The sequence below is a fragment of the Fundulus heteroclitus genome, chromosome 4, assembly GCF_011125445.2.
Source record: "Fundulus heteroclitus isolate FHET01 chromosome 4, MU-UCD_Fhet_4.1, whole genome shotgun sequence".
Lineage (NCBI taxonomy): Eukaryota > Metazoa > Chordata > Actinopteri > Cyprinodontiformes > Fundulidae > Fundulus > Fundulus heteroclitus.
In genome coordinates this window covers 7,913,057-7,935,208 of record NC_046364.1, presented here as the reverse complement: position 1 = coordinate 7,935,208, position 22,152 = coordinate 7,913,057, and the positions used below count along the sequence as shown (strand labels likewise).

The 22,152-nt window shown below is 39.1% G+C and overlaps 1 protein-coding gene across 2 annotated transcripts; it reads left to right on the top strand.

The window, feature by feature from the left end:
- Positions 1-26: 26 nt before the first annotated feature.
- On the top strand, positions 27-21,817 carry ttc17 (tetratricopeptide repeat domain 17). 2 transcript variants are annotated; one of them, XM_012854240.3, is made up of 25 exons: positions 27-237; positions 1,572-1,661; positions 1,762-1,931; positions 2,020-2,131; positions 3,548-3,679; positions 4,133-4,242; positions 4,342-4,489; positions 4,810-4,949; positions 5,739-5,899; positions 6,446-6,558; positions 8,186-8,338; positions 9,359-9,474; positions 11,680-11,836; positions 11,967-12,038; positions 12,371-12,595; positions 15,474-15,693; positions 17,074-17,193; positions 17,549-17,736; positions 17,841-17,994; positions 18,168-18,288; positions 18,562-18,721; positions 19,041-19,124; positions 20,284-20,403; positions 20,503-20,646; positions 20,799-21,817. In XM_012854240.3, the coding sequence occupies exons 1-25, from the start codon at positions 67-69 to the stop codon at positions 20,928-20,930; spliced, it is 3,513 nt and encodes a 1,170-aa protein (XP_012709694.2). In that variant the 5' UTR covers positions 27-66; the 3' UTR covers positions 20,931-21,817. The 2 variants fall into 2 exon arrangements, with proteins under 2 accessions (XP_012709694.2, XP_012709679.2); XM_012854225.3 differs by having other exon boundaries at positions 17,480-17,736.
- Positions 21,818-22,152: the final 335 nt, after the last annotated feature.

Sequence of the window (22,152 nt, the reverse complement as noted above, 5' to 3'; positions counted from 1 at the left end):
CGGGCACGCGGGCGCCCCCGCGCGGCAGGAGGCCGACATTGCCGCAGAGCAGCAGGAGACAGAAAAATGGCGGACCAGGGGAAAATCTGTCCCGAGCCGTTGCCCTGCCGTGTCAACCACACGCAGAAAACGTTGTTGCAGGGGAAGCTTTTCGTCTTTCTCTGTATGCTCATAGTGGATTCCGGAGGAGCCACCACACATTGGGTCGTCACAGAGGACGGGAAAATTCAACAACAAGTATGCCAGTTAGCTTCCTTGACCCGCTAACGCTTTTCCTAGCTTCTACGGCTAAGTGTGTTTCTGTCAATTAGTAATGACGACTTTCGCCGTTGAGATGCAAAATGGCATTTAGTGGAACTGACTTAAGACTTAAAAAGCTCCGGCCATGTTCCGTTCAAAAGGGTGCAGGCATCGGTTTAAAATAAATAAATAAATAAATAAAAACTAGATGTATGTATGTGTGAGTGTGAGTGTGGTAGCTTGATGTGATTAAGTAAGATAACGCTGCTCCGTCAGTTAGTCATTGGGGGGTCCAGTTCTAGATGATGACCACATTATTTCACAGGGATACCGGTTCCTGTCGTGGAAAGCGAACTCAACAGGAGTTAACGTCGATGTCTGGTGCTAACAGCTAAGGATCCCGGTCAACTTTGACAGGCAGTTCGTTTTTAGGCGTCAGGCTTTTGGCTCTGACAGGATAAACGAGCATGGCTGGGATTAGGATCGGTACGAACATATTCTCCACTTTGACACTCATTCAGAAACACTGTATTCTCTCTGAAAGACCTAAAATGACTTTTTTTCGGGTTGAAAAATATAAGCCAGCTACAGCGTTTTAAATAGGAAGTCCCAGGTTAATTAATGCCCCCAATTAACAGTTAATTTTTGAAAAAATAAAATAAAAAATGGGCCCAATATAATAAATAAATACCCTTTTTTTTAAATGAAACATGCAATTTTCAACACTTGATCTTAGTTTGATGCTCTGCATTTTAGTGTTTAGAATAGATGTCAGTTAATCGACTTGTAAAAAGCTCCTTTATTCATCCAAATAGTTAATGCAGAATGGGATATTTTGACCATTACGACAGAGACACAAACTATGCTGCCTTGAAAAAAAAAAAGACATTTAGCTAACATTATATTTTGAATGAAACAATCTAGTTAAATCTATGACTTTGAATTTGACTTTGTAAAGTGCCTTGAGATGACATGTATCATGAATTGGCACTATATAAATAAAACTGAATTGAATTCAATTGAATTAAATCCTGAAAAAAAAAATGAAATTACAACCATGTTTTGATGGCATCTGGGTCTTCTGTGGGCTTGCCAAGTATGCGCTCACATGTCAAATCAAATTCTACTTCTCTTTAGGTGAATAAAACACTGTTTGGCCAGACCAAAAAAAAAAAAAAACACCCTCTATATTGTTAACAGGAATGAAAACTTTGACAACAAATGATGAAATTATCAGAAATTATTTTTTGAATGGCTGATGCAACCAGAAGTGCAAAATATTTGCTTAAACATACACACATCCAGACTGCCTAACTTTGTTTTCCATGCAGGTGGACTCCCCTTTGAATCTAAAACATCCTCATGATGTGGTCATCTTCATGAGACAGGAAACCCGCGTAAACTACCTCAAGACACTGGAGGTGTGTCAATCGCTCTTAATTTTACTACAGTTGCATTGCGTTTTATCTTTGTCTGCTTACCAATCTTCAAGGCGTGTTGTGTTTTATGTTGTCTGAGCAGAAGCAGCTAGTAGCACAAAAGATTCACATAGAGGAAAATGAAGACCGAGACACCGGTCTGGAGCAGCGACACTACAAAGAGGATTCAGACTGTGTAATGGCTAAAGTGCCACTTGGGGACCTGGATCTGTATGATGGTACTTATATCTCCTTGGAGAGTAAAGACATAAGGTAAGCTTTACCGAAATCCATATACTTGTGCTTAGCCGTTGTAAATGCCATTTTTATGAAATAATCAAAATTTTCTCCCTCGTCACAGCCCTGAAGATTATGTCGATTCACGATCTGCTCTGCCCCCAGATCTAGAGAAGCCAGACTGCGCTAAAGTAATTGAACTCCCTTATAGCATCCATGCCTTTCAGCATCTCAGGGTGAGCAGTTGTTGACTTTTTTGATTTCACCCAGTAATTCTTAGCATCCTTAACAATCTGATCAAATATATTTAAGAGGTCTATTTAGAGAGTGCCATAACAATTCCATAAGCTTCCAACCTTTCATCGATGTGTCTTTCAGTCTTTAGTTACAGCAGTCAAGCTGTTTGCTAGAAGTCATGGAAGAACAAATATATATATATATATATATATTTTTTTAAATCACAGTATGGGAGTGGAACTAAAATATTATTCAACACTAAAAGTGGTGATATGGTGAATTTTTCTTTGATTAACAGACCTTGCCTTAACAATTTCACACTTTGTGGAATGTGGGAATAATTGATTGAGTATTTTATCTAGTTTATTCAGTATTTAAATGAAAAAAAAAGTAAATCCTTAACAATATGTCATCCTTATTCCAGATGCAAAGTTCGTCCATAGTAGAGTAAAATCAGAAAGATAGAAATGCATACAAAAAAGTAAGATAGCAGCTTCTAAGAAAATAAGATGAAAAAAAAAAACAAAAAAACAGCATGATACAGTTCACTGAATCACAAATAAATGATGACGTCAGCGATTGCACAATCTCGAGGTAAATCTGACTGTACTCTGTGCGGTGTTGACTAAAGCTGCAATTATGCCGTTGAGTCATACCAGCCTACACATACACCTGTACACAAGGTTTCTAAGCACAGCAAGGACATATGTGCACAACATCATTTGCAAGCATATGGCTCACACTCCTCCATCTAGGTAGTTTGAATAGTAGCCTCGTAAGGTAAGGTAGCAACAAGACATTCAAAGTGCTGTACATGGACAGAAAAACTTTACAGACATACAAAAGGAATAAGCCAAATAAATCCTTGATTAGAATTCTTTCATACATTGACAAACATACAGAAAGACTTGTTTTAATTAATGATGAGCTAATTATATTCTTGGGGATTTAAGATCTAAAGTAATTTTGTCCAACCTTTCCAAAGCTACTTCTTTTATTTCATTTTTATAGCGTCGTTGTTTGCTACATACAGTTTCTGCATCCAAGCCTTTTTTGTATTGTGGCCACAAATGGTCAGTGTACATGATATATGTTTAATAGTTGTTGTTTTTTTTAATCCTAACATATTTTTTCTGTTGTTAGTTATTTTATAATATATGTAAGACAAGGAACACAATTGTTTTTTGGAACTATATAAACTTTCAACTTAAGGAACCCATGTATGTTTTATTGAATCACCAGAAATGGCACAGACGTGTATTCCGCCTTGTTCAAAATCTGAATATTTCAGCTCAGTTTAGGTTCAACAACAGTTTATAACTAAGGTCCCTCGAGTAAATATGTATTTCAACTGTGCTAGTTGTACAACACAGGTACATTCGGTGTAATAAGCCTTTTCATCTGGTTCCTTGTAGGGCGTACAGGAGAGGGCAAACTTGACCTCCCCACTTCTTTCTAAGGATGATCCCATTTTTAGCTCTTTGCCTAAAAAGTTTGGTCGCACTGTTGACGAAGTGGGCCACCGCATCCATCAGAGCCTGCTAAAGGTAAAGCCTCCCAGAACAATGTTGCCTCTTTTAGTGTATAGATGGTTACAGTTTGGTTTTATATCTGAGAGTCTTTGCAAAAGCCCAAGTTTATAAAGAAAAAATGTTGCTGCTTTTATAGAATTGGTGTTTGGAAAAAGAAAAAAAGCATAAAATCTGATGTCTTTCTGGGCTGACTATTTTTATATGACATATTATGTATTTAAATTGAACTAATCTCCCAATTCTACTCGTGAAAATGTCTGTACTGATAATACTAAAATGTCACTGCAGCATTTATTCTATTTACAGTCTGCATCTTCATCTCTTTATGAGCCATAATAGGCATCTGAGATTCATTGTTCTATGTAGCTTAACTTTACTGTTGACAAATCTAAATTCTTTAGATGCCTGACTGTCATATGAGTTTTTTTTTTTTTTAAAATGGCATTACTATTTTTTTTTCTTTTCCAGAATTCATCTTCCTGGGTGTTGTACAACATGGCATCGTTTTACTGGCGTATGAAAAATGAGCCTCAGAGGGCAGTGGAATGTGTAGTGCGTGCTTTGCATTACTCTCCAAGGTAATACCAGGCGGGGCAACAGGCCTCTGCACTACTATATTGTGTACTGTGAGTATGCTCACAGGTGTGTGTGTGTGTGTGTGTGTGTTGTTCTTACAGGCAGCACAAGGATATAGCACTGATAAACATGGCCAACATCCTGCACCGTGCCCATTTCTCAGCTGATGCCGCTATTCTCGCCCACGCTGCCCTTGACCTTACCTCAGATCTCTTTACTAGTCATTACACATTGGGCAACATTTACGCTGTAAGTAAAAGTGAAACCTGTCAGCTTCACCGAAGGCTCGTGTGTCTCGATCAAAGAGGGAGGGTCATATGCCCAGCGTTTTACACTTTCCAGCTCAGATTTTATGCCTTTATATGTGGTAAATAACATTCCTGCAGCGGTGGGTGTTTAATAATTCTTTTGCTTATTTATCTCATAACATAGTTGGAAATAGAGGGATTTCTGTGCACAGTTTTCTACACATTCTAAGTCAGTTGTTTTGATGTCTACATGAAAAAAATAATTGTTTGACTTGTGCCACATTCATAGTCTTGATTTATACTCTGTTGCTGTTTCACCAGATGCTTGGGGAATATAACCACTCAGTGCTGTGCTATGAGCAGGCACTGCAGGCCCAGCCAGGCTTTGAGCAGGCCCTGAGGAGGAAACACGCTGTGCTCTGTCAGCAAAAGCTGGAACAGCGCCTGGAAGCCCAGCACAGGTAGGCCAGTGCTTGGACGCATGCTCTAGCAGCTCGTTTGTTCTTTTTTCATGCACTGTATATTTCAATATATTTCATGCATTGCATGATTTTGAAAGACTCAAATGTTAATCTCTAGGCTTCTGCACCATGTTTTGTATGTCTACAAAGCATTTTCTTTTTTTAATGCTTTTTCAAATCTCTTTTCTCTGTTTGCCATCATAAGTGACACTGTGCTGAGTGGACATATGTAGTTGAAATGTCGAGAGTTGGCAAACTGTCAGTTGTTTTTTATTTTTACATTTTGCTTGTTATTTTTTGCTAAAACACTTATATGTCAAGGTCCTCACTAGAAGGGCTGAACGATTTTGGAAAATAATCTAATTGCAAATTTTTATCTTAATATTGCGATTTAATGCTGTTCTCAGAATATTATTCAAGAGAACAGCCAGGTCCTCACCAGGGTTTTTTTTTTCAGCCTAACACTGCTTCTCTGGGTTGTTCTCTGGGCTGTTCATCCAGCTAATAACAGCTAGCGCTAGCTGATGTTGTTCAGGAGGTTTCTACCTGCACTGATACACGTTCAGGAGCTTTAATGAGTTTTCTGTGTTGCTCTCAAAGGTCCGTGTCGTACTGTTCCATGTCATACTGACCTTTACGCTCGTAAAAGATTTGCATAAAGGTCTAATTTCAATGTGTTTTTGACAACTTTCAGTGTAACCGTCCGTTACGCTGAAACGCACTGGCGAGAACCCCGTATGTATTTCTGACAACCATCATGTTTCCCCTGTTTTACTTGTGTGGTTGTAGATCCCTTCAGAGGACACTGAACGAGCTGAAGGAGTACCAGAAGCAACATGACCACTACCTCCGCCAGCAGGAGGCGCTGGAAAAACACAAGCTGCTGCAGGAAGAACAGATCGTACGCAATATTATCCATGAAACACAAATGGCCAAAGAAGCTCAACTTGGTGAGATACGACTCCCGGTACCAAACAAGGCCACGGAAGAGCTGAGAAAAATGATGTTTAAACAAACTAAAATTAGGGTTTTTACTTTTTAAAGCATGTTGAATGAAATGCCTGAACAGCACAAGAATACAGTTTTTAGAATTTTGCTGATAGTCATTCCAGTTATTTGGTAGATATATGCCACTAATTATAATAAGCAGAAGTTTAATATTAGGACAGCAGATAAACCTTGGAAAAGACATTAACAACAGGAGATGTATGATGCAAAATGTGTGAAAAGATGTCCCTCTTGTGGAAAAATGATATCATTGTAGTTTTGTTTTACTGTGTTATCAGAGCTTTACTGTTGGTCACATCTTAGTGGTTCAGCTATAAGCCACATCATCTCGTGAAATTCTGTTATCCTGTTTTGAAACGGCACAATAGCTAGTTACATGATCCTAAAGTCAGTGTTTACATGCCTAGTAACCGCAAACACTCTTAAGACACAGATGATGCGACAGTTTTTGAACACCGTGTGATTGTTTAATGTTTGGTTTGTTTCAGGAAATCATCAGATGTGCCCGCTGGGTCAGCAGCAGCGCCGTCTGTACTGCCCCTTCGACCTCCCTGTGCGCTATCATCGGGGGGACCTTTTTGAGCACATCCACCATGTCCAAGTGAGTTTTGGGATAGAAAAAAGTAGAACATGTAGTGCAAGTCAAAGGTAGACACAAGGAGTCATTCTTATCATTCTTCTTCTTATTATTATTATTATCGTATTTTTGTTTAAAGGTGCATAGTGCAGGCTTGAAGTTCAATATGATTTTTATTTCCCATACATGCTTCTGCAATTGTCCAACATGTAAAATTTGTTATCCTCTGTTTACCGCGGTTGCCTCTATAGGCTGGATTAATCAGTTTATGATATCGCTCATTCACCTGACGTCTTTGTTGAGTTACCGCCTTAATGGCGTACCGCGCACGTGACGTCACCGTCTCAAGAGCAACGCCCCTTTTGCCGCTTAGGTAGGGCATACATGTAGAGAATGCCCGTAGCAACCAGCTATTACACGCGCAACAGAAACAGCGATATGACCGACTTTACAGCCGTTAAACTTTCCCTAGACGATGTCCCAGGCACACGGTTTACTGGTCGAACTGTCGAAGAACACACCAACCTTCAGCTCAAACGATGGCTTGAGTGTCGAGGGCTTAAAAAAACGGAAAACGGGCCGACTTGATCGAACGGTAAGCTTTGTTTTTTTTCCCTGCGCGGCGGTCATGGCGTCATCGGCCGTTTTTTTTGTTTGTAATCACCGTCCAGGAATCGGTATATGTTTAATGTTTGTCTTATTTGAAATGTTTTTGAGTAAGCTATCCTGGTAGCAGGGTATCATGTTAGCGCCTGCTACCATGATAGCCTATATGCTGTCATGGTAGCAGGCGCTTCATTATTAACATGTCGGCCACCAAAATACTCTTACCTTGACTTGATGTCGCTGGAATTGGGTCAGGATATTCTTCGGTTGGGTCCTTTCCTCCAACAAAATGCTTGCTACATATGTAGGCCGACCGCACCGGTGTACCCAGCGCACACATTTCTCCTTGGCAGTCTTGAAGAAAACATCCTTCATATGCGGCCGATCAGCGTACCTCGAGTCGCTGTTGCATGTTCCATAGCAACAATGTTTAAAAACCATGGTCTTAGATTTGGAAAAAGCAGTCATTTACCGAGTAAAACCTAGGCTAACGCACGTCTCTTTTACAGCGAAACAGCGGAGGACTATGCAAGCTTGCCCCACTGCGTACCACGTGATGTGACGTCATTGTGACGTTACGTTTCTAAAAATAGCTCGCTCGCGGTACGCCATTGATGCATTATCCAGAGAACACAGGCTAACTTCAATATTTATCACTCTATGCACATGTGACCTTTGCAGTGCAGTCGCTGTGGCAGATGCTTTTCCTCTTTTCCTATGTCATTTCAACTTGTCACCATAGGCGGCAGACATCTACAAAAATCCTTACCCTATGCTCCTTTAAATTATGGTAGTTTGGAATAAGTGATGCTTGGTAGATTGCAAGTGACCCCACCCAGTTGTGCAGTCTTCATTATGGTGATTACCATAAAAGTGAGTTAAGGGAAATTATACTCCCTCTCTGTGTAAATATATAGACGATCCAAAAAGCCTAGAATATTTCAAAGTGATGTTGGAGGACAAATTTAAAAGCCCAAAAAAAAAAACAACAAAACTGAAGAATCCCTTGTTAAATCTAACGTTCTTTTTCTCTGTTGGATCAAAGTTTGGAGAGGCGGTCTCTGTAGCTTCCAGCGTGGCGCTCGTATCAGAGCGCAGTTCAAACCAGACGGCTTCCAGCCCCCAGCTGCGTCCTACTGTGTCCGGTGATCAGGACCCTGCTGCAGTCCTCTGGGGCAGCCATCAGGATTACACACAGGTAACTCGGACACTGAAAAGTATTTATTTATTTTTATCCAAATAATCAGACCCAAATGGAGGCATACATGTTTGAATTCCTCTGCTTTATCCCCTTTATTCCGACTACTTTTGTCCATGTAAACGTAGCTACTGTGAAGCTATTTGATACCCTGGATTCTGAGGTGACTATAGGGGATTGTGGTCATATAGTGAATCACAAATATAAAATTATGTATAATCAGCATATTTATGGCAGGAGATGATGTAGTATGTGTAGTACTAGTATAAAAAAAAGAAAAGTGGCATGAGAATGGAGCAGTGAGGAACCCAAATAAATCAAACAAACAAACATCTGCACTCATCCTACACCAAACTTATACAGCAAATAACTTAAACTTAACTTTTTTTTTTTTTTTGGGGGGGGGGGGGGTGTGATTAGCTAATTATAATACAATGTAATACAATTCACCATTCTAATATTTGACAAGATTCGGTTCATTGCAATAAACAGTAGCTGGCTCTATTTTTGTAGCCAGGACAGCAAATTATGGTAAGAATAATGTGAACTAAGAAGTGCTGTTAAACTGAAAATAAACAAAAATAAATGGAGACGCTTTAATGAGAGAATTGCATTATTCTAATATCATCAGAGCACACAGAACTGATCAATTACTAAACAACACTTGCACAGCTGATTACATAGCTTTATTTTAGGAATATGTTAAATCAAAGGTAGAGATTTCGAGGCAGATCATTTCTGGAATTGCCTACACAGTTTTTGGTATTTCTGAACTCTACTTTAATAGTTTTTTTCCTGAAATGGCCCATGTTTCTATTCTTACGTTTTGAATGAATTTGAATGAGTGTTGAGAAAATAAGTGGATAACAAAGCCCTGCATTATTTGATATTAAAAGATTACAAATTAACTCATTTAGCTGCAGGAATTGATTGATGGATCTAAAGTTTCAAGTGTGTCTCTTCTTCTGCCAATGCTATGGTTTTTAAGGAAGAGTAACTGAAACGTTGTTTTGTTTTCAGGACACACAGAAGACGCTGTGGCCTCAGAGGTCAGACTGTGCCCACAAATACCCAAATATACCACCTGCTCACCTGCTGCCAACCTACTACCTTTCACCTGAGACACAGGGCCTTGGGTTAGTACACATTCCTGGATTGACTATTGATTGTCATTCTTTTTTCCCCATGATCCTCAATTAATGGTTGGAAAGTTAGTTTGCAGCTTAAAGATATCTGTAGCTTTTCCAAAAGATTCTCGGTGTTATTAAGGTGTAGGTCTTGACCTGGTAGAGGACAATCCACGTGTTAAATTAAATCTCTTTCACAGTTTTGGTCCAATAAAACATTGCTTAGTCATCTTGAGATGTCAGAGTCCAAAAATCTATGATTTGTAAAGCAATATGTTTATGTTCAGATATGTTCAGTCACTGGCACATGGACAGATAAACCCCCAGTGGAGCTCAAGCATCTGCCCTTTTGCCCTGGATGTGAAAAGAGGCTTTTCTGCTGAAGCCAAATTTTTTTCTTCATTCACCAATATTTAAAAATGACCCTTTCTGTTATCAATACCCCCACTCCAGAAAGCTGTTTTGATATTTGATGGGCATTTATTGGAGTTGTTATGTGAATTCTGCTCAGACCTGATCTGCAGCGTGCACATCCCTCTGCATTGCCTCTTTCTCCTCCTTCTCTTATCCCTCATGTGGTTCTGAGGAGCAGGCCAAACTATTCTGACCCGCACCATCCGCCAGTCGGGTAATAAAAGGGTTTGTGCCATCCATAACCACAATACTTGACAATATATCGCCACTGAAAACATTACGTGGCTACTGGCTCGTTTCATAAAAAAAAAAAAAAGCAGGGGATCGTCTAGGTGTCGACGCTGCGGAACACGTAGAATTGCAGAAATATTTTACAAATCGTTCTGCATTTGTAAAATATTAATTATTAATTATTTTGCATACATTTTCAGTTTAACAATTTATAAATATTTTATGATACAGTTTTTTTAAATAAATAGTGTTTTGATATCAAGTTAGAAATGTTTAAACCTATTTTATATTTAATTTTTTTATGTAATTTATTCAAAGTAGAGTTTAGATAAATTTCAAGTTACAATATTGTTTGATGATTATTTTATATATGGCTTGATTATTACAAAGCATCCTCAAAATGGACTCGTTTTGTTTGTTTTTGCCTTGTACTAAATTATTTATTCAATTTTAAGTTATTCTGTCAGATGTGTGATGGTTGATCAGATGTGTATTGATTGTGTAAACACAAATAAATATAAAAGTTAAATATATCCTACTGTTTTTTAATTTATTTATATATATAAAATTTTTATATTTGCTGAGTAGTTTTTGCGATGCCCTTTTATTAGCTTGAGCAGCTTTCCAGAAAAAAAAAATACCTGAGCACACCGTCAGCTGTTCTGCTTTTTTGGTCATATATGGTAAATGATCTACATCTGTATTGCGCTTTTATTAAATGAAAAGACTCCAAAGTGCTTCACAGTACAGGTACATTCAGCCATTTACTCAGACATTCACACGCTGACGGTGGGGAGCCACATTTTAGCTACATAAGTAGGGTTGATAACGGGAACCACCGGGTCCTCTGACCACCGTCAGCAGGCCAAGCAGGTGCATTGTCTTACCGTTCGAACTGGCAACACACTGGTTACATGACAAACTCCTAGCTTCTGAGCCACTGTCGCCACAATATATACACCGTTGTGCCAAGATTAATCCATCCAAGCAACTACATGATGCTGAGTTTTCTTCGCATCGTATGGGTGGATGCTTTCGCTGTTTTACTCTGTTGGTTTACACACGATAGAAGTGTCCTTCCAAGTTTAAGGTGTTGATCACATCTTAGCCAGATTTGGTTAGTTTCATTAGCTGTTTTATTCGCTGGATTCCGCCTGTACTTTTGACAGTTATTTAAATGGGGGAAAAAAAGGCTTGAATGTGATTGTTTAGAAATTGAGAAGCAACCCGGTAGACCAGTCAGGGTTAATTAAGGGTTCGCTATGCGAAACTGCCTCCGGGAACTTCCATTTTTCAGCTGTCCTTGTTTGAAAGACGCCAGGACACTCCTCGCCGAGGCACAGAAATGGAACAGGCAGCAAATCTCTTAGGTGTGTTTTCACAGAGAGTTTAGGGAAACAGTTCCTAAATGATCACGACTTGCTCCCTTACACTTTGATATGTACTCTGGTTTCTTGTGAAGCAATAGACCAAGCATAAAAATAACAGCAGATGCATAAATCTGGAACTGCATTGATTGTATCAATAAATAAACCTTTTACAATTTTTATTTATTGTATTTTTTTTCAGCCCTTTGGCATCTCTTCTGTATAGCAGCACAGCCCTCTTTCCAGCTGGCGGTCCACCTGACTGTAGCCCGGTCCCCCAGCCATACCCAGCCTTCCTGCCTGCCTCATTAGACTGGCCCCTGGAAGAAAAGGAGTTGCCAGATTCCTTTGCGTCTGAGGTATGAGTCTGTTCACCGTTTGTCATAAACTGTCTGACCGTGCGGCTCTGGAGTCACTGTAGTCTCATTTTTTTTTATTCTCTTTTCAAAAATAAAATCAAACAATACATCCTAATCTTTGTGTTTACAGACGCTACAGTCACGCAGCGGAGGATTTACACTGGAGCAAGTTGGCGATAGGATAGCACAAGCTATGAAAGAAGTAAACAAATCTTATCATTACTTTCTTACATGAGCATATTGCATCCAGTATCATATTTTTCAAACTATAAGGCACACTTAAAATACTTACATTTTCTCAAACATTGATGGTGCGTCTTATAATCGGGTGTACCTTTATAGTTCGACAAATACGCTAATATACACAATCTTAGTCTAGCATAATTGAAAATGTAAAAAAAAAAAAAGAGGCAGATTTTGTTTAAGAACTGAAAAAAAGAGTTTATCCACAGTTCAGCCGTTGCTCTCACACTTCTCAGCATCACTTGCTCCTAAATCTTCCTGTGTTGGGCTAACGGAAGTCTGTTTGTACAGGCCACTATCCCCACCTGGCTGGTCCACTTTGAGGCGGCTCTGTTTTGGCAGGCCAAAGGCAACGGCAGTCGTGCCTTGCAGTGCCTGCGCCGGGTGTTGCACTCGGCTCCACCTTCTCACCATCACGTGGCCCTCACCAATGCTGCTAACCTCCTGCTGCACTACGGTTTGACCTCCCAGGCACAAACACTGCTGGACCATGCGTTGGCACTCAATGCATCTGAGGTAAAGATAATCTGGTTAGAAAAGAAAATAAAACTTTTAAAAACCTCAATATGTACATATTCTAGCATTAAAAATTGCCTTAAGGAGAATATAAGTAAATAAGGGTTTAAATATACACCCAAATCAAGACTAAACTATATGACAAATTTGAACAATATATACTGTATGTGGGAAAGCAGAATTTTTAATTTTTTTGTTATTCACAAATAAAGTAAGGGTTTGAAAATGATAATATTGGATCTTATAGAATTTCGAGGCAGTGTAGAATAATCCTCTCCAGATTTGACTAACTCATTTAATGCATATTTTAAACATGCTTCATAAAAGTTGGTTCCTAAGTGTCAAACTATGTTTTTAAGAATCTTTGGTCAATAGAGTTATCAGCTTCAGGTTTGATAAATCTTAAGAATTTAAAATATTCAACCAGAGATTATCTAATGCAGCTTAGACTGATTAAAATATCTCCTTAAGGATAATACAAAACCCAGAAGCAGACACCAAATGCATCATCATTAGCTGCCAACAGGAAGCCAACTGCGGTATTCACACAGTGCAATAAATCATCTGCATCTGGTCTGTAACTCAGTCGCAATTTCTTTGTTCTACCAAATAACCAAAGTTCTGCCACACAATAAATGTAATTTACAGGGGCTTCTTCAATGCTTTTGTAATAGAAGGGTGTGTGTTTTAAAAGACATGCCTTTAAATGCAGAGATTATAATAATAATAATAACTTATACTTCTCCAGATTTCCTTTTCATCAGAAATATTATGTTGTAATGATACTGCGACATCTTGTGGCAAGAGATTTAGTTAGACCCCAAGAAATGACACACTAATTCCCCAACCTTTGCTTTACTAGTTGACCGTCTTGCGTCTGTACCACAAGGACCCGACTGTATACCGCAAAAGAGTGTGGTCACCCAGGACTGGACGATATATATGGAAAAAAAAGCATATAGATAAAATATAAATCATATTTATCTATAATTATCAACAAAGTCAAAACATATATTTTAAGTGCAGCCCTGACCGTTCTATGCTCTTGCTTAGCGACCTGTTTTTAGATATAGAACACACAAACACTGAATTCAAACTCAACCCTTTATTCAACCAACTTTTTACCAAAACTGCAAGTATTTAAAAAATGGAAAAGAACGCATGCTCTCTGAACTCTTTGAAGGGCGCCGAGCTTAAGGGCGCAGTGTTCCTGGGTCTGCGTTGTGATTGGTGGGGAGAATGTAATATTAAAATACATGGCTAGAATGCAAAAGGAAGGAAAACTGTTCTATTGAACTTTTTATTAACCTTTTTTTCTTTCATCAATATACGTCTATCAATCGATATATATTTTTATTGAATTATCGTCCAGCCCTATGGTTACCCATAGTTTATGCTAAAGCCATGATAGGTATACAAATTTAATGAAAATCCAAGATCATGACTCTTTAAAGAAATATTTTCTGAAGCTGTTTCCACACATCTGTAACGTCTGATTCTACTAAAGTGACATCATATTATTATGGACACAGTAATTCTTTATACAGACCTCCCAGTGGGGAAAACGGAAAATGTCAAACAGCCTAAAGAATAGTTCTTATACATGTTAAATATATCAGTGTAGAAAAAAGTCCTTAATTTGTTTCTATTTATCCACATCAACGTGTCATACAGTGTGTCTATAACAATTCACATTTGCCAGCCAGATGCACTTAAAAACCTATGATCTTCCCTAGAACTGAAGACAATGTTGCCACACAGTTGCATGAACTGAACTCACTGCTGTATAAACCCATCAGACATCCTGCCGGGATTAGGTTTTTCATGTAAACATGGAATTTAGCTCCAGATTTCTGAACCTAACAGACACGCAGTACTTATTAGAGGTGCAACAGTACACATATTTGTATGAAAAAGATCCGGTGCAGGCCTGTCTGTTCGGTATGCGCGTGTACTTTAAAAAATGACACCAAAACAAAACAAAGAGGCGTCCCAGCTATCACTGCAGTCTATTCGGGAACAGAATATGCTGTATTCAGGTGCAGGTGAGACATTAGGTTGTCAAAATATCAAAGCAACCACAAAGGCGTTTATCCATGCTTTAATCTCGATTTGGGCGCAGTCAGCTTTTAATTTAAATTCCTTAACATCAACGTAGACTGTTTTCAAGTAGTGTTGTATATTTTATCTATCCAGACATTGTTCCACCTTCTTATAATACTTTATTCATCGAAATAAAAGTCTCCAGTCATCGCTACACTTTCCACTGTTTTAACTTTTAGATCATATTAAAAGCAAATTTCAGAAAGCATACCTAAAATGGACAGATCTGTGACTTTAAAAAACAAATATGTACCGAAATTGAATTTTTCATTAGAGTTACTCCCCTACTACTGGCATATATTTAGTCTGAGAACAGATACTGTTCTCAGTCTTTCAAACGTACGTCTTTTTTGTTGTTAATTTTTGACAGATTCTGGGTTTTTTTGTCCTTAATTCGTTGCAAGTCAACAACATTTTACTGAAGATAACCTTGCCATGACACAAATTCAATATGTTGTTAGCGATGGAGTTGTTGGAGTCGTACATCCATGTTTAGTGATTCATAATGATGCAGTTTAATAGCAGCAATGTTAGATATTACTATATACACAGTAAAAAATAGAACTTCTTGCTGATATAATGTTTGACATAAGAAAGGTGCCGTACGCCATGGAAGTCAGTGCAGATGTCACTTTAAACGCTGCAGTTTTTCTACATGCATGTCTGTGCTTTTACATACCTTGTTCTATCTACCAGATACACGGACGTCTGTTTAATCTCAGTCAGTTTTTCTCATGTAGCACCTGATTTGAGTTTTTTTTTTTTCCTCCCTCAGCCCCACGCCCTGCTCAGCCTGGTGAATGTGCATTTGGCCCAGAGCAATGTGACAGGAGCTCTGGCCTTGTTCCGCCACATTCTGGAGACGACCCCGTCCTCGTCGTCTTCCTTCTCGTCCTTTTCCGGCTGCAAGCAGTGTCGCAGCAGCCTGCCTTTACTACGTTGTCTTCAGTTCTACCCCTCCCTTTACAATCTTTCCCAACGACAGCCGTGCTCACGTAAGTCCCTTAAATAGAGTAATTCATTGTTTTTTCTCTAAATAAATTAAAAAAAATGTTTATTTTACTGGAACGGCACAATAAAGCAAAATACTCTTATTTTTTTAAATAATTACTACGATTTAACTGATCTGAATAGATTGTGAAGCTATCCTTTTGATAAGCACCAGGTTTTCCTCTGTTAGGACTCTGCTAGTAATGTGCTTGTAAAGGCACCACAAGGTGGCATTAGAAGGCACCAAGTCATTCGCTAACCGCCAGCATTTTTCATTACATTTGCACCTGAAAATACTCTGGTATATCAGAAAAAAAACAGTTAAATAATAAGTTCACCTTGGTTACAGTGAGGTCACAGAAAACTTTTTACTGAGGGGAAAAAAAAGTTTAACAAGGAAATTTTCCAGAGCTTAAAACCTTTTTCTCATCCCTGCTTTCCGCTGAAAAGGGAAACCAACAAGTTTCTGCCTGATATGAGCCTTGGACTTAAGAAATCCTTTTTATCATCCCTGAGAGTTGTGAGAGTTGCTGTAAAACTGCTTTACTGTATGATGTGTTCTTTATTTGAACAGAAACCACATGTTTTTTTTGGGTTTTTTTTGTTTAGTGCAGCTGAGGAAAAAGTGCCTTGAAGCGGAGAAATTCTGCTACTCAATAATTTAAGCAACTGAAAATAGCTAATGGTAACCTTAGATAGGACTATATTTTACTGTCTAAAGTTAAATATTGTTGGCGGTAAAACAAACCCCGAGTTTTTGAGGTCATACAAGCTCTTACAGAACTCAACACCCACAGAGTTAGAGTCGGGCTTTAAAACAGATTTAGTTTACATATTATATTTTATTAAATGACATTTAAAAATTATAGAATTATGCCTGTTTATGTTTCAAGCTCTTAAAATTAAAGATTTCTGTTAGAAAGATAACATGAACCACGTTTCTACATCAGTTCCTTTCAAAAATGTATTTGGATGGAGCCGGTTTTTAAATGCAATACGGAGGATTGCAAGAGTTGATTCCATGCTGTTAAAAGAATTGTAGCTTCGGTAAACAGTGAAAGTCCACAGAGTCTGAAAACTAAAGACTGAAAAACAACCAAACATAAAATGCATTGTGTTCTGTTGTGAAATTGCTTGCAGGGTTCTTTGCAAATGTAAAATCAGTCATGCCGTATCTCCCCGATGCTTCAGTGCAAATTACTTTGTCACACAGTTGCTGGAGCAAAATTAGGATTGCATAGATTGTCATGTAATCAGAATTTAACATCTAGATTGAAGTTAGCATGCCGTTTTCTATCAGTATGCTTTAAAATCCTTTAATGTGAACTTAAATGAAAGTAGTAAAGTTTTGAATAGCAACTGAAGCTTTGTTTATGGTGATCCAGAGGAGGGAACCTGCATGACTGAGAAAGACTTTGGCATACAGCTGGAGGAATGGGAGGAAAGCGAAGAGAAGCAGGATGCCAGAGCCAATTCTGCCGTCGAAGACACGCTGCTCTTTGAAAGTAAGACCAGATTTTCTCTGATGCCTTCATTAGATAAAAAATCCTGTAGCAACCAAATTTTACTTGAGGCCAGATTCGTATTTAAGACAAAGAAACCAACAAATGACAAAAGGTTTTCCTCAGAAACTAACTCTGCTATGCTTTTCTGATTTAGTTAGTTTAACCTCATAATGATGCTAAAAGTAGGCTGCAGATGGCATTTTGATCTTCATTAGTTGGGTTTTGACGTCAACACAAACTTCTCTTCTATCCACTGTAATCCTGCCGTTTCCCCCTGATCATTCAGATGTTGTCCTAGACAGTAATGGCTCAGGTGAAGCAGTGACGCAGCAGCAGGCATCTCCCTCCACAACAGGTGCTTGCAAAATGCCGTCTTCCTCAGGGGATGGCGGGGTGGAGAAAGAGGACGAGTGGCAGCTGAAGGAGGACCTGATGGGAGCGTTTGAGGGAGCGCTGGACGTGGGAGGGAAACGTGGAGACCTGCAGTGCATTAGGGTGCTCAAGAACGAGCGCGTCTCGGGGGCCCGTGACGATGGCGAGTGGGTAAGTGTGGAAACTGCGCTGTCCTGAAAAGTAAGTTGGAGAAACGTGACGTCAGAGATTGCGTTGGTTAACTGAATGTGTTATCGCGTTTTCTATGTTCTTAGATCACCGTCCAGGTAAAACGGGTCCGTAAAACCAAGGCCGACGGGTCAGAGAGCGCCACCATCTCTGATGACAGTCAAAACGAGGAGTCGCTGTCTGGAGGAAGCTCCGTACTGGAAATCAGCGGTCCGACTATTCCATCTCCCTGTCCTTCAGGTAGTAAACTCGTACACACAATAGCAGGAACGTTGAGAAAATCTGACTCAGCTTTAGCCGGCAAGTTTGTGGGTCCAAACAGGGAATCTGACTTTGGATTCCGACGCTCAGATCATGTTAAGAAAAGAAAAGAAAAGTTACTCTATAAGGATGTCTCTGTGCTTTTTGAGCAGGTCGTTGGAGAGACTACACAAGTCTTGGCTGGCCTGGACCAGAGGAGTGCCAGCGCACGCGGAGAGTTGACCTCACGACTGTAGCTAGTACTTGGTTGGCTGTTTCTGCCAAGAATATTGAGTAAGTCTATCAATATGACAAATACAGTGACAGTCGCAGCAGTCAGATTACGTTTATGGTGTATTTATTTAGACACGCTGCCAATTTGCAGCATTAGTCGAGTCAAGATGAAGTTCAGAGAAAGTGACGCGTTTCTTTTTTTTTTTTTTTATGGTAAAAATAGGAAAGAAGGCGACAACAGAGCATGTCGTATGTTTGTCATGTTCGCTTAGCAGCAGGTAAAACGAGTGTATAATCCTTTGCTTTGTGTGTCCCATCACCACCTCTCCGCAGCATCACAGAGCACATAGACTTCGCCACCCCACTCCAGGAGCCTGCAGCCGAACCGTTATGCAACGCCAACCTAGCTGCCAGCATGCACACGCTTGACCACCTGACAGGCGTGGCCAACCGCGCCTCCATCCATTACACAGGCGAAGCGCAGCTACGAGAGGTACGTTAACGCCGAGACCAAATGTCACACAAACCAACAAGTAAAATACTTTCGAGCGGCATGTCGGAGATTGCAATGACAAGAGAGCTTTAGGAAAGCTATTTGCTGCTATTATTAACTGAATTTGTTAAAACATCTACTATTCTTATTTAAAAGCATTCTGTTTCACTCATGCTATGTGATAAAGTACGGCGTACATGTCAAAGGTCCATTTTCTGGGATTTCGGTCCTTTTATCGGCTGAGATTGCAGTTAATGAAATGCCCAGGTGTTAAATTTTCTTCTCTGCCTCACTGTAGTCTCTTTTGTCACCTGTGAAGGTCCTGCAGAACCTCGGTAAAGATAAGTTCCCCCCCCAGTCATTTGAGCAGGTGGGAACCCGCATTGCTAAAGTCTTGGAGAAGGTGAGTCCGTTCAGCTGATCTGCAAGAATTTTTGAGTAAAGTATATTTATGAAGAATAAGTTTTAGCTTCAATTTCTCTGGCAGAGGTTTTGTTTTTCTAACATTTTTTTATATACCGTCTTTACAGAAATGTACATTTTGAGTGTATTGAACCACACAAAGCACAAACCAAAATATTTATTACATTTTAAAGGGGCCTGGTCACATACTATGACCACAATTTTCTACGCCAGTAGCTCCCTCTGGTTGCATACAGAAGGTTTCCGATTAAATGATCGTGGCATGTTGGCTTATTAGATTATATTTCTGTGTTTCACACTTTGGTTTTGCTCTGTTTGTTAGTAACCAACAGAGGTGGGTAGTAACTAGTTAAATTTACTCAGTTACATTTACTTGAGAAACTTTTTGAACAAAATTTACTTTTAGGATAGGTTTACTTCACTGTACTTTTAACTATTTCTTGAGTTATATTATTACTCAAGTATCGCTACTCTTCAGTAAGATTTCTGGCTATTCTTATCTCTGTGAGTAAATTCCATAAACAAAGAACAGTAAAGAACAAACATGTTTTAACCAAAAATGCACCAGAGAGAGGCACTTAGTTCATGTGAGACTTCTTGTTTGTACACCAGATTTGTTGTTTTAATTTTATTTTCTATCTGCAGAGCTCATCTGACTGAATTTATTTTGTAATTATATACTTCTTACAACATTTACAACAACTCAGAAAGGACAAGTGAACAATATCAGGACAAATGCGTGGGGTATACTGTTTTATTTGAAGATTAATATATGGGTTTTGTTTTTTTATGGTCAAAATACGTGACTAGGTCCCTTTTAATTTGAACGTTACTGATTGGTAATCTCTTGAGCTGATATCTTCAGGTCGTCCAACATTAAAGTAGGATTTTTTTCTTTTGAGGAAAGGAAGAGAAAGCAAGTCCTGATGGCTGGCAGGCCCGAGAGATTGATGACTAGACACTCTCATGTCTTGCAATCTGTTCTGCTAAATATGTTTTGTTTTTACTACTGTAAGGATAAAACATGCAAATATCTTGTTCCCTTTTAGTTGTCAGAAAAAAAGAAAAATCAACAGCTTTCTAAAATGCCACTAAAACTATTTAAACTCAAAGTTTTTTCTTTTTTTTTCACCAATCAGAATCAGACATCTTGGGTATTATCCAGCATGGCGGCACTATACTGGAGAGTGAAAGGTCAAGGCAAGAGAGCCATCGACTGCCTGCGGCAAGCCCTCCACTACGCCCCTCATCACATGAAGGCAGGTTAAACACAATTATTCAGTCTTTCTCTCCAACAAATGAATATTTAAATGAAGTATATTTATTGTATCTCTTTCTGCTCTTGTATTACGGAGCAGGATGTACCACTTATCAGCCTGGCCAACATCTTTCAGAACGCTAAGCTGTGGGAGGATGCCCTTACAGTTGCCTGCATGGCTGTAGAAATTGCTCCGCACTTTGTTGTGAACCACTTTACCCTTGCCAACGTCTACATTGCAATGGTAAAAACACTGAATCAAATAATTTGCTTTTCCTTCACATGCACATTTGTGGTAAAATACCCTGTTGCTCAGGTCTTGTTGTTTTGCTGCCGGCGCAGCAGCACTTTAAGGCGTTTGTTCTCCACGGTCGCTGTTTTCTTTCTCGATGACAGGAGGAGTTTGAGAAAGCCATGCAGTGGTACGAGTCCACTTTGAAGCTGCAGCCAGAGTTCGCCCCCGCCAAAGATCGACTGAGAACCATCCAGTGTTACCTGCTCACCAAGAGGGAGTGTCATCAGCCTTAAGCCTGGCAGCCCCATCTCAGGCGTGACCCAGTGATCATAAACGCATCAGGCACACGCACACGTTCAGACATTCTCTACCACAGAATAATTTGAATAAATTGAAAATATAGGAAAGTTGAAAGTCAACAGTCATAATTTTGTGCAATCTGGGCCCTTTTTTTTTTTTTTTTTTTATTCCTCCGTTGGTGGTCAAACCCACCCGTATTGATTGGGTTGAAATAGCCCCACACAACTGCAAGAGCTTTGCCATTCAACAATCAAGAACTTATGATGCTCATATCATGTTTTTTTTTCTTTTTCTGTTTGCTTAACTATAAAATATAAGGGATATCAAAGTGAGTTATACTTTTAAAGTCCAACTACTTCTGATGCAACTTTTAATTCAACCTGGGCCAACTAGAAAACATTATTGTTGTTGTTCTTGAAGACATTTTAAAAATAGCAAATAACATCCTGTTTTTACCCCACTGTTCTCAAGAATAATGGCATATAATATCCTGAAGGTGGTGCCAGATTTACATGTAACGTATTACAATTGTAACTGAAGAGGATGTGATGCAGTATTTTCAAACATCTTGTTCTGGGATGATAGGGATTGTGCTTCTCAACTCAGAAGTTAAACGAGTTTTAATTGAGTGATTAATGCCCTCTCTATGCTTCTTAGAATAAACGGGAGTCCTCGGTTTATGCACTTTTTCTTTTATCATTCCTATTTATATTGGACCTACAGATTGATTTTGCTACGAGCTAATTTAAATATAAAGGTGAAAATTTCATGCTGTTTCATTTGCTTCTCAACATGTGGAAATTACCTGGCAGAAAAGGATTCGTCATTCTGTCTAAAAAAAAAAAAAAAATCAAATCTGTATTAAATGTACAGTATTAAAGACAGTGTGTGGATTTCCTGTTCTTTCTCAGCATCGCCTATTTGTGTCTTCAGGAAGTGGTTGTGCTTTTTCTAGGCTAAAATAAGCGATGGACATACCGTTTTACTGCTTATAGGTATGAAAACCTGATTTAAGCTGAAAGACAAAACCAGAAGTAAATATAACACCGGCGTATTCGTGGCACTGCTTGACTTTTTGCTGCCAGACACCATTTATCAGCTCCTACATAATCTCCCTTTCAGTGTGATGGCACCGGTTTCCTTTTATTCCTATTAAACCATCATCTTTTTTTTAGATGCTTTTAACACAAAATCTTAAAGGAAAGGCCACCAGTT